Consider the following 13190-nt stretch of genomic DNA (forward strand, 5'->3'; position numbering starts at 1 on the left):
TCGATTCATACTCGAATCGATTTTTTCCCACACCCCTAATATATATATATATAGTATATGTATTTACATTCAGTACAATCAGTGCCAAGACAAACACATTCATTCCCTCTGGACCAATATATATATATATATATATATATATATATATATATATATATATATATATATATATATATATATATATATATATATATATATATATATATATGTATATATATATACATATATATATATATATATATATATATATATATATACATATATATATATATATACATATATATATATATATACATATATATATATATATATATATATATATATATATATATACATATATATATATACATACCCAAAGTATGTGGGCTCTATTGATAACGTCACTAACAACTTTAACGACACCCTGCGCGAAACCATTGATAACATAGCACCGCTAAAGTTAAAAAAGGCTCCAAAAAAGCGCACCCCGTGGTTTACAGAAGAAACTAGAGCTCAGAAATTATTATGTAGAAAGCTGGAACGCAAATGGCGCACGACTAAACTTGAGGTGCAGCATCAAGCATGGAGTGATGGTTTAATAACTTATAAACGCATGCTTACCTTAGCTAAAGCTAATTATTACTCAAATCTCATCCACCGTAATAAAAACGATCCTAAATTTTTGTTTAGTACGGTAGCATCGCTAACCCAACAAGGGACTCCTTCCAGTAGCTCCACCCACTCAGCTGATGACTTTATGCAATTCTTTAGTAAGAAAATTGAAGTCATTAGAAAGGAGATTAAAGACAATGCGTCCCAGCTACAACGGGGTTCTATTAACACTGACACGATTGTATATACGGCGGGTACTGCCCTCCAAAATAGTTTCTCTCGTTTTGAGGAAATAACATTAGAGGAATTGTTACAACGTGTAAATGGAATAAAACAAACAACATGTTTACTTGACCCTCTTCCTGGGAAACTGATCAAGGAGCTCTTTGTATTATTAGGTCCATCAGTGCTAAATATTATAAACTTATCACTTTCCTCGGGCACTGTTCCCCTAGCATTCAAAAAAGCGGTTATTCATCCTCTTCTTAAAAGACCTAACCTCGATCCTGACCTCATGGTAAACTACCGACCGGTGTCTCACCTTCCCTTTATTTCAAAAATCCTTGAAAAAATTGTTGCGGAGCAGTTAAATGAACACTTAGCGTCTAACAATCTATGTGAAACCTTTCAATCCGGTTTCAGGGCAAATCACTCGACGGAGACAGCCCTCGCAAAAATGACTAATGATCTATTGCTAACGATGGATTCTGATGCGTCATCTATGTTGCTGCTCCTCGATCTTAGCGCTGCTTTCGATACTGTCGATCATAATATTTTATTAGAACGTATCAAAACACGAATTGGTATGTCAGACTTAACCCTGTCTTGGTTTAACTCTTATCTTACTGATAGGATGCAGTGTGTCTCCCATAACAATGTGACCTCGGACTACGTTAAGGTAACGTGTGGAGTTCCCCAGGGTTCGGTCCTTGGCCCTGCACTCTTCAGCATCTACATGCTGCCGCTAGGTGACATCATACGCAAATACGGTGTTAGCTTTCACTGTTATGCTGATGACACCCAACTCTAAATGCCCCTAAAGCTGACCAACACGCCGGATTGTAGTCAGCTGGAGGCGTGTCTTAATGAAATTAAACAATGGATGTCCGCTAACTTTTTGCAACTCAACGCAAAAAAAACGGAAATGCTGATTATCGGTCCTGCTAGACACCGAACTCTATTTAATAATACAACTCTAACATTTGACAACCAAACAATTAAACAAGGCGACACGGTAAAGAATCTGGGTATTATCTTCGACCCAACTCTCTCCTTTGAGGCACACATTAAAAGCGTTACTAAAACGGCCTTCTTTCATCTCCGCAATATCGCTAAAATTCGCTCCATTCTGTCCACTAAAGACGCTGAGATCATTATCCATGCGTTTGATACGTCTCTCCTCGACTACTGTAACGTATTATTTTCGGGTCTCCCCATGTCTAGCATTAAAAGATTACAGTTGGTACAAAATGCGGCTGCTAGACTTTTGACAAGAACAAGAAAGTTTGATCACATTACGCCTGTACTGGCTCACCTGCACTGGCTTCCTGTGCACTTAAGATGTGACTTTAAGGTTTTACTACTTACGTATAAAATACTACACGGTCTAGCTCCATCCTATCTTGCCGAGTGTATTGTACCATATGTCCCGGCAAGAAATCTGCGTTCAAAGGACTCCGGCTTATTAGTGATCCCCAAAGCCCAAAAAAAGTCTGCGGGCTGTAGAGCTTATTCATTTCGGGCTCCAGTACTCTGGAATGCCCTCCCGGTAACAGTTCGAGATGCCACCTCAGTAGAAGCATTTAAGTCTCACCTTAAAACTCATTTGTATACTCTAGCCTTTAAATAGACTCCCTTTTTAGACCAGTTGATCTGCCGTTTCTCTTCTTTTTCTTCTATGTCCCACTCTCCTTTGTGGAAGGAGTCCGGTCCGATCCGGTGGCCATGTAGTGCTCGCCTGTGTATCGGCTGGGGACATCTCTGCGCTGCTGATCAGCCTCCGCTTGGGATGGTTTCCTACTGGCTCCGCTGTGAACGGGACTCTCGCTGCTGTGTTGGACCCGCTTTGGACTGGACTCTCGCGACTGTGTTGGATCCATTATGGATTGATCTTTCACAGTATCATGTTCTCATATGTTCTCATAGTCATCATTGTCACCGACGTCCCACTGAGTGTGAGTTTTCCTTGCCCTTATGTGGGCCTACCGAGGATGTCGTAGTGGTTTGTGCAGCCCTTTGAGACACTAGTGATTTAGGGCTATATAAGTAAACATTGATTGATTGATTGATACATATATATATATATATATATATATACATATATATATATATATACATATATATATATATATATATACACACATATATATATATATATATATATATATATATATATATATATATATATATATATATATATATATATATATATATATATATATATATATATATATATATATATATATATATTGGTCCAGAGGGAATGAATGTGTTTGTCTTGGCACTGATTGTACTGTATGTCTGAATGTAAATACATATACTGTATATATATATATATATATATATATATATATATATATATATATATATATATATATATATATATATATATATGTATATATATTGGGGCTGGGCAACGACTAAAATTTTTAATCAAAGTTAATCGCACTATTTCTCCGATTAATCGCGATTAACTGCATTGTATACGCAAAGCCCAATAATGAATTCAAAAGTAGTGTGTAGTGCACCTTTATTGGAATATTCTCCCACATGAACAAAAGCGCCAAAACATTTGTTGTGCAAACACAATTTAAATCAGTCCTTGTTAAACAGTAGCAGTTAAATAGCATATTTTATGAAAATCAACTCAATAAATGTATATACAAACATTTGAGCTTATTGCCACTGCCAGGGTATTTAAGTTATCCTGTTTGTTATGGAAAATAAATATAATCTACATACAAATCTCTGAGCCACAATCATAACATCTGAACAGGTAATTTCTGAGGTAACAGCAGAAACATTTTTTTTATCAGGGATATTATGTTTAAAAAACCTATATTATAGGTAGTGGGCTATTTTAGGGAATTTTTGATCAAATTATCTATAGTAGCAATATTAATAATGTTGTGTTTATTCTGCGTAGTGCACTTAAAATAATTATGACCATATCTAGGAATTGATATGATGGGAATTTTCCGATTGTTTGCTTGGTGCTTTGATAAACTGAACGCATCATATACATGGTACTATATTGTGATGTTATGAGCCAGGGAAATAAAGAACTACCCTACCCAGCATGCAACAGGAGTGACGAGCATGCGCGGTAGCCCGGTAAAGGTTGTGTGTCGCCATGACGGCATCTTGTATGTTGTGATATGCACCCTCTGAAAGTAAACGTTAAGAACTCAGCCAAAACTCCTTGTCTGCATTATTCATAAATAGACAGACAACACATATACTCCGCTGCTTCACAGGTCGCTGGATGTAGCCGGCAAAGTATTCCCATGCTAGCTAGCCGGTCTAGCAAGCAAGCGTCATTCAGTCCAAAACGGCCCGATCTATCCACATTCAGAATTGTCTGGCGGTCGTAAGTGATCCCGGAGTGACCACGCTGTAAGCCAGCCATGAAATTTGCAGAATTGTCCGGTATTTTTGCCAAATGTTCCATCTTTACCAAGAGCTCCTCGACGCCGAAGCCCGTCCGGGCGACGCCATCTTGTTAAGAAAAGGCGTTAACAAAATAAAAGCATGTAAACAACATACGCAAATGCGCGTTAAAATAATTGTCGGCGTTAATAGATTGATGAATTAACTCGTAATTAACGCATTAATTTGCCCACCCCTAATATATATATATATATATATATATATATATATATACTATATATTATAATATGTGCCAGTGTTCTGTTCTACATGGTAGTGTGCTGGGGGGGCAGTACATCTAAGAAGGACAGCTCCAGACTTGAGAAACTGATCAGGCGGGCCGGTTCTACAATCGGAATGAAACTGGACTCACTGGTGACGGTGGCAGAGAAGAGGACTGTGGACAAACTAGTGAGCATCCTGGATGATGCCAGTCACCCTCTGCATAGCGTTATCAGTTGCCAGAGGAGCCTGTTCAGTGCTAGACTGCTTCATCCCAAGTGCAGGACTAATAGACTCAAAAACTCCTTTGTCCCACACGCCATTAGACTGTACAACTCCTCTCTGGGACGGGGGACGGGGGGTACTAGGATGACAGAGGATGCAAAACATTAACAGTGCAATACGTTTTCATAACATGGTCACTACTGCCTACTTTGTCTTGTTATATTCTTATTTTACTGTTATATTGTTATTCCCATTGTTTTTATTCTTTTTGTAATATTTCTCTATTTGTTTCCTTTTAAACCCCCATTATTTACTTTTTACTTTTTTTTTTTTTAAATTGATCTCAACTCTGTACACTGCTGCTGGAATTTTAATTTTCCTGAAGGAACTCTCCTGAAGGAATCAATGAAGTACTATCTATCTATCTATCTATCTATCTATCTATCTATCTATCTATCTATCTATCTATCTATCTATCTATCTATCTATCTATCTATCTATCTATCTATGTATGTTATAATATGTATGTATATATATATATATATATATATATATATATATATATATATATATATATATATATATATATATATATATAAGAAATACTTGACTTTCAGTGATTTTTAGCTATATATATACATACATATATATTTATTTTATATATACTGTAGATATATATATATATATATACACACACACACACAGACACACACACACACACACACATATATATATATATATATATATATATATATATAAGAAATATTTGAATTTCAGTGTTCATTTATTTAAACATTCACACACACATAACACTCATCTATTCATTGTTGAATTAAGGTTTGAATTGTCCATCCTTGTTTTTCTAACCATATGCATGTACAGTAGATGGCAGTATTGTCCTGTTTAAGAGTGTCACAACATTACTGTTTGGCAGACAAACTGCTTTACGGTAGACGAAAACGGACTGCTGTTGTTGTGTGTTGTTTTACCGGGCTGGGAGGACATTAATGAAACTGCCTAACAATAAACCCACATAAGAAACCAAGAACTCGCCCTCGATCATTCTACAGTTATAACGTCATTGGGCCGACACGCTCTTTATACATGTCACGGTCACTCAGGTCCGCATGGAGCTGGAGGGGACGTGGCCTCCAGCTCCGCCTGAATTTCGGGAAATTTTCGGGAGAAGCGTTGAATTTCGGGAGTGTCCCGGAAAATCCAGGAGGGTCAGCAAGTGCTGTCCGAAGGGAAAACTCATATTGTTCTTGAATGCAAAAAAAGCCCCGCGCTGGCCCAATGATATCTTTGGATATAAGTCACATGGTTCCGTCATCACGGAAGTGTTTCTTGCCCGTTATCATACAAATGGGCGTTAAACAGAGAAACCCCCCAATTATTCAATAAAACGGTGAATTAAACCTCTTTTATTGCTGGAAGTTGTGAATTGAAAGGTTGACAAAGGCGTAGACGTGAATTGCGAGACATAACAAACATCTGGCTGCAGGATATTTTTCTTTTTCACTGCCTGGAGTTAATATTTCCTTAGGTAAGTCAATACCAGTTCAAATATTTTTCATTTTCCAAATATAAAAAGACACAGACAGACATGATACTCAAGTAGGCTTTATTACTTGGGATGAAAATCTACTCTATAGCCTAACACAAGAGGGGCAGCACCAATTCCTAGATGAATACATTTGTCATCAAATGTCAACTTACTGACACCTGTCATTTATCTTTCTTAAACTTGTTGGCCTGCCACACTTTACCAACTACATGTTTAACCATCACAATGCAATTTGAGAGACAGCAAAGACAAAACATGCTTCTATTACTTTGTCGGTGCACTATAAGACACAACTTGTGTAAATGTATTTACATTCAGACATACAGTACAATCAGTGCCAAGACAAACACATTCATTCCCTCTGGACCAAATCCAAACGGGGTTACTTGTGTCACAAGATTCAATTTAAAAAAGGGAGCTGTAACACCATTATTTGCAATGTCTATCCTGTGGTTTTGTAGGGACTGAATGCTACATATGGACATATTAAATGACTGCTTGCTACAATACAAGAGGTCTCTTATTTTTCATCAAATCACATCAATGATATAAAATACAGTCAGTACATTTTTCACATTCAGCGCAGAGCGAGACACAGATGTCCACAGGACACATTTTTGTGTGGCATTGGTGTTATTTTCATTAATGTAACTGTATACTGTTATTTATCATGTTGCAATATTGTAAACTGTGTTTGTGTACACCTGAAGTGACCCTGAAGTGGAAGTCTAAACATTTGAAAACACAGTGACTGAGTGACTGGCAGAGTGACTGGCAGTTTTTTTCTTTTCTTTTTTATTTTTACAATTTACATTCTGAAAATCATCAAAAACAATCATAGAAACTTGTTTCAAACTTGCTTCAAACTTGCAAATGCTGTGTTGTACTGGACATTATTTTTGTTTAAGACCGTTTAACCCTGTCTACCAACCGTAGAAATAGAATAAAGAAAAACCTTGTAGTTCCATGTAATTTGCTTATCATAGCCTTCATCAAAAGTGCTGGTTATTAGCATCAACTCGAAAGTTTCTGAGGAAAAAAAGCGCAACTTGGAAATAATATTGTGTTGCTAAATGCTGTAACAGAACCCCCACAGTATATTGCCTCTTTCCTCTGTCTCTCTCGCTGATAGTGTCTAACTGTACAACATAACTGTACAACATAACCTTTCGTCTGACAATATTTATTTACATTTGCTTGTTTTCATGCAATTACATTCTTTATCAGGACACCCTTCACGTAAACCGACTGAAAATCAGGATGTCTTGGGTCAAAGCTGCTTCATGCGGACCCTGAGGCCGAAGTGTGAGTACATTACAATATTTTGTTTGTTTCTAATCTATTGCTTTTTATATAGTAGACTAAAACTAAGTGAGTTCTGCAAATAAAATATTGTTACATTTTAAAAAGTAATTCCCTGAATGTAATATGGAATAGTTTTAATCGCACAAACAAACAACATATCAATAAGAAAAACATTTTAATTAAAGTGTTATTTTAGAACGATTTTAAAATGCTGTATATTTTATTAAGAGGTAAAGGTTAACAATTGTTACCCCTTTTTTAAGTTACTGTATCTCCCAATAGTGAGTGGATCCTTCACATTTCAGCAGGCATCTTTATACAGTATGGCTTCTCAAGACACAATAATATAGAAATTAAACTTGGATATACTCTAGACCAGGGGTCTAAAACTAAATTTAAACTGCGGGCTGCTGGAGGTAGAGTCTGGGTGAGGTTGAGCCGCACAAAGTAATCACTTCAGAATCTCGTTTTAACCACGTGACTAAATGTGTTAACTACTTCTACCGGCAGCTATCGTGACCCTGATCTATTGTATTGTAGGCCTTAAGTTAGTACAAATTTAAAATGTAATGTAAAAATGCCATATGTTGGCACTGTTGAGTTCCCCAGGAGATGATGAGAGACACTTCCGCTTTCTTACTAGAATCAATTATCAATCAATCAATGTTTATTTATATAGCCCTAAATCACGAATGTCTCAAAGGAATGTACAAACCACTACGACTACGACATCCTCGGAAGAACCCACATAAGGGAAAGGAAAACTCATACCCTGTGGGCAAGGAGAACTCACACCCAGTGGAACGCCAGTGACAATGATGACTATGAGAACCTTGGAGAGGACCTCAAATGTGGGCAACCCCCCCCCCCCCTTCTAGGGGACAGGAAGCAATGGATGTTGAGCGGGTCTAACATGATACTGTGAAAGTTCAATCCATAGTGGCTCCAACACCGCCGCGAGAGTTCAGTTCAAAGCGAATCCAAGAAGTTGCTCTTTGTTTTTGTTTTGCTGTAATTTTTGTGTCTGCACCATTATTGATAAAATATATTTAACATGGGCCACAAATTCAATAACCTATTAAGTTAAGTAGAGCGCCACAAAATATTGGACTGCGTTCCGTGAGTTTGAGGCCCATGCTCCTAACTCTACGTAAAGCAGGGATATTCTACTAAATAGTTTATGGGGCCACATACAGTATAATAACCCAAATGATGAAAAAGAGAGGACCTAGACTGGAACCCTGAGGAACACTACTTGTAACACTACTTGTAAAACTAAAAAAGTTGGACAAATGACTACTGACAAAATCTGAAGTAAACAAGCTACACTTCAGTTACATATATCACATAAAAAAATTGTAACCGCCAAAAAGGACAAAAATTTAGTGCTGTGAGGAACACCTCAGTTATGTAAATCACAAGTTTGGACCGCAGGGTTCTAGGTTCGCTAACGAGGTCGAGATGTCAATGTACAATGCTCCAATGTGTTTACGGTGGTCCAAGTTTTTCAATAAAACAGGAGCACTCTAGGATTTGTAGGGATTTGCTGCGGAAATTATTATCTCCCAAGTATTAAACTGAACTTCGGTTTGGTGTCGTTCCCAGGCCGGATTTGGCACTACTTTAGAGCAGTGGTCCCCAACCAACGGGCCGATTGGTACCGGGCGGCAGAATCATTTTTTATTAATTTTTTTTAAATTATTTTTTTAAATTATATCATCATAAAAAACACAAGATACACTTACAATTAGTGCACCAACCCAAAAATCCTCCCTTTTTCATGACAAAAATAAAATAAAAAATTCCTCCGCCGGGTTGGGGTTCGTGGGGGTGAACGGGGGCAAATTATCAAGCGTTGACCGGTCCGCAACTAAAAAGGTTGGGGACCACTGCTTTAGAGTATCCCAATAGATTAGATTGCACCAAATTTGCTCCTCTGCATATTTGCAATAATAACTTCATGAGAAAGAAGTTTGATGGCACTATCCGTGGGGATAGTGCCATCAAACTAACTTCTTTAAGTTACATCCAAGTTTGATTTTTTTAGAATTGTCCTTTGAAATGTGAAGAGTGTAATCACTTTTGTGAGTTACTGTAAATAGCTTATAGGCCCTTATATCACAAGACTGTCCTCTCTACCGTCTATTTCCATCATAAAGAGCTGAATAAAGAAACAACCCACAGCGATAATAGGACTGGAAGACATTCACAGTGCATGCATGCTTCAGTAGCAAAACAAATAAGTTAAGTAAATGCAATCACATAGTAAACAGCTGTTGTAGGTTTCCCCTCAGTGTTTTGTTTAGTATTTTTTTTTTAAATTGTAGATTATAACCAAATTAAAAATGACAAATCCCTCATAAAAATGGGTGTACCTCTTTTGGTGAGATGACAGAAGTGAGGCGCTTTGTTCGGGGGGGGGATGTATCTTTTATAAAACCCAGTTTACAAACTAATCCCAGTGGGAGCGTAGGTAACGTGGTCGGTTGAGTCTTCTGAACACAAAAGCAAGGATTTTATTCTCGTGCTTTCTGTCTCTGTAAGTGACTTCATGCTCACAATACTTGTGTCACTAAATTACATTATACTGTGTATATTTAATATGACTTTATGACATGTCATTCACATTCAGTAAGGGATGAGAAGTCATCAAAGTATATAACAATTAAAATAAAAAAAACGTAGAAAGAGGTTTTATGTTTTTATCTCTGCAAAGTGAGAAAAGCTGCCGAATTGCGATTGGCTGTTGCCCTATGAGTGGGTGTGCATGGACCAGGGGAGCAATTCTGATTAGTAGCTGCTACCCTGTGATTGGGTGTCGCCGGTCCAGGGGAGTAATTATGATTAGTTTCTGCTCTGTGGGTGGGTGTGGCCGGGCCAGGGGAATAATTGTGATTGGCTGTATGGAATGGGGACGCCGACTGCGACTGCAGGGGGCAGCCCTGGCAGTGGGTGGGGGAGTGGCATCCCACAGGAGGAACAGGGGAGGACGAGAATAACGGGGATGACGGGATAGGGGAGGTGGAGAAGGAGCAGTGCAGGGGGGAGGACGAGGGAGACATCACGGGGCTGGTCTGGAGACGCCACAGCAGCTCCTCGTTGTTCCGACTGAGTCGCTTTTTCTCTGTGCTTTCTTTTTCGACGGATTCTTGGAGGTTGGCGTTCTCTTCTGACAATTTCCTGCAGGAGGAGCAACTGTTGGATAGGCATCTGCTGTACCCTAATTATTGTGCACACAGTTCAGGTCAGAGGTCACCCATCTTGGCCTTGAATGCCTTATTATTTTTGGGCTTACAGTCACGCATATCTTGTGGTGCTGAAGTTTCCAGAATGTCATTTAACATTACAAAACCGGTAACTTTTCTTTAGTGATCAAGATTGAATGCATCTGGTAGTTTCTCTTTGGTAGCATAAAAGTCTTTGTTTAAGCTCTTTTCCACTACAGGAACTTTTACAGGAACTTTACAATTTACCCTGGTAAATGAAATACGCCTTGGATTTCCATAAAAAAAAATCCCTGTGTAAAAAAGTTCTACCAGGAACTAATTTGGAGAAGTAATTTAATTGAGCTGAGCTTAGAAGCGGCGACTCCAGCTGCTCACTGGGACTCTGTGACCTTGTTATGTGAGGATATATGCCGAATTAGAGGAGGCAGTAAAATGTAGAACAAAGGTAAATCACATTATTATAAACTATTATTTTGTTATGTGCAGTAACATTACAGTAGTCAGCGACACAGAATTTGTGGAGTTATTAGCTTCAACCCCAGTGAACTGAATGCTAATGCTAAGGCTAAGTTGGATTGGATGTGTTCATGTTGGGGCAAGAGCTGAAGTGGATCATAAACACCTTTTGACATTGTGGACAAAAGCCTTGTTTTTAAATCATATCGTTTGTATCTTATTGCGTAGTATTTTATTTACCTACACTTTTGTAAAATAAATCTGACCCAATATTGTTGGTGTATTTACATTGTATCAATGTAGAAATATACTGTAACACTCATCCATACACCATCAGGCGGATTTGTATTTCTCCCCTGAACTGTGAAAAGCGGTGGAAATGCAAACCACACAGGTCTACAGGAAATTATAGTTCAGAAACTGAAGGTTCCAGGAACCTACAAAACTTTTGGTGTAAAAGGGCAAATTGACGTCACTTATTGGAAAGACCAATGGGAAAATCTAAGGAACTTCTGATTAGTGTACCATGAATAATGTTTTACCTTGATAATGTGAGGTTCATTTGGATACGAGCCTTCAGATCTTCATTTTGCTGCTGCAGGACCTGGACCTTCTCCTCCAGGTATACATTCTTTTTAGCCTGCTCAAAAGTAAAAAGCCAACCAAAGCAAAGTCATTCATTTGTTCTACATCTGTTTAGAGTGCTTATAGTTAGGTAGTTGGTGATGACGGTCTATTTGAGCCTACCACTATCTCGAGGTCGGAGATCTTTAGATCTTGCTGGTGTATTTGCTGGTTTTTCATTTCCACAACTTCCTTTAAGCTCTTTAGATCCTTGTCAATGTGCTGGTATGGAGCTAAGGCATCCTGTTGTGGAGATGAATAGACACATTTCAGGCATTGATTGTAGGACTATTGTATGAATACCACATTAAGTGGTACTCAGGAACACTACTCAGGAACACTTATACATGTACAGTGCAACCTCGATTTACAGACTCCTCTTGTAAGCACTTTTTGAATAAAAACTTTTGTGATTTCACACTGTGAGTCCACCACAGGGCGAGAGTCACTGTGTGTGTGTCGGCTGAGCGGCTGTTTAGGAAGTAGACTAGTTGCGAGTTCTTGTTTTAACTTTGTTAAATATGATGTTGCTCTTTCACCCCCTTGTTATGTTTGTTTGACGTACAGTACTGTAAAGCGCTCTATATAAAGGGTGCACGATTTTGAGAAAAACACCTTATTACGATAATGTGGAGGTCTCCCTCCAGTGGGTTCCTCGGACCACCAAACATTGCCACAAGAGCCCGGATCAGGGTTACAACTAGGGCTGGGTGATATGGCCTTTTATTAATATCTCAATTTTTTTCAAGCCATATCAAGATACACGATATATATCTCGATAATTTGCCTTAGCCTTGAATGAACACTTTATGCATATAATCACACCAGTATGATGATTCTGTGTCTACATTAAAACATTCTTGTTCATACTGTATTCATATATGCTCATTTTAAACTTTCATGTAGAGAGGGAAACCAAAATTAAGTCAACTTACAAAAACTGTATTTATCAAACAGTTATTAAGCAGTGGCACAAACATTCACGTCATTTCAAAACAGAAAGTGCAAGATTGTCAGAGACATTTTAAAACAAGCTATTAGTGCACTTTTGTGCATGATGTCACCAAGATGACATATCAAAACAACACTAAATTAAAGTGTAATTATGTGTGTCTTTGTGCAGAACGCCACTACAATAGTTTAAAACAAATAAAGTGCACTTTTGTGCATGATGTCACACAAGATATTTAAATAAGTGTCAAATAAAAATGAACTGCATAATAGGAAATCAAATAGTGTATGTCCTTTGCTATGTGGTAGGTTACTACGGATGTTATTAAATTCTGTTGTTGATTATTTTTTTCATACGATCTGGAAATGGTTGC

The 13190-nt window shown here is 37.8% G+C and overlaps 1 protein-coding gene across 2 annotated transcripts in view; it reads right to left on the reverse strand.

Moving 5' to 3' along the window:
- Positions 1-6272: 6272 nt before the first annotated feature.
- Positions 6273-13190, reverse strand: part of mtus2a (microtubule associated tumor suppressor candidate 2a) — a 78999-nt gene continuing 72081 nt past the window's right edge. The window contains exons 14-16 of one of the 2 annotated variants that reach the window (XM_061898575.1): positions 11989-12108; positions 11784-11881; positions 6273-10738 (exon numbers count right to left, since the gene is read on the reverse strand). In XM_061898575.1, the coding sequence (XP_061754559.1) occupies positions 10261-10738; positions 11784-11881; positions 11989-12108 (696 nt within the window). In that variant the 3' untranslated portion in view covers positions 6273-10260. Of the gene's footprint in view, positions 10739-11783; positions 11885-11988; positions 12109-13190 lie in introns of both variants that reach the window. The other variant, XM_061898574.1, reaches the window with a different exon arrangement.

The sequence above is a fragment of the Nerophis ophidion genome, linkage group LG04, assembly GCF_033978795.1.
Source record: "Nerophis ophidion isolate RoL-2023_Sa linkage group LG04, RoL_Noph_v1.0, whole genome shotgun sequence".
NCBI lineage: Eukaryota > Metazoa > Chordata > Actinopteri > Syngnathiformes > Syngnathidae > Nerophis > Nerophis ophidion.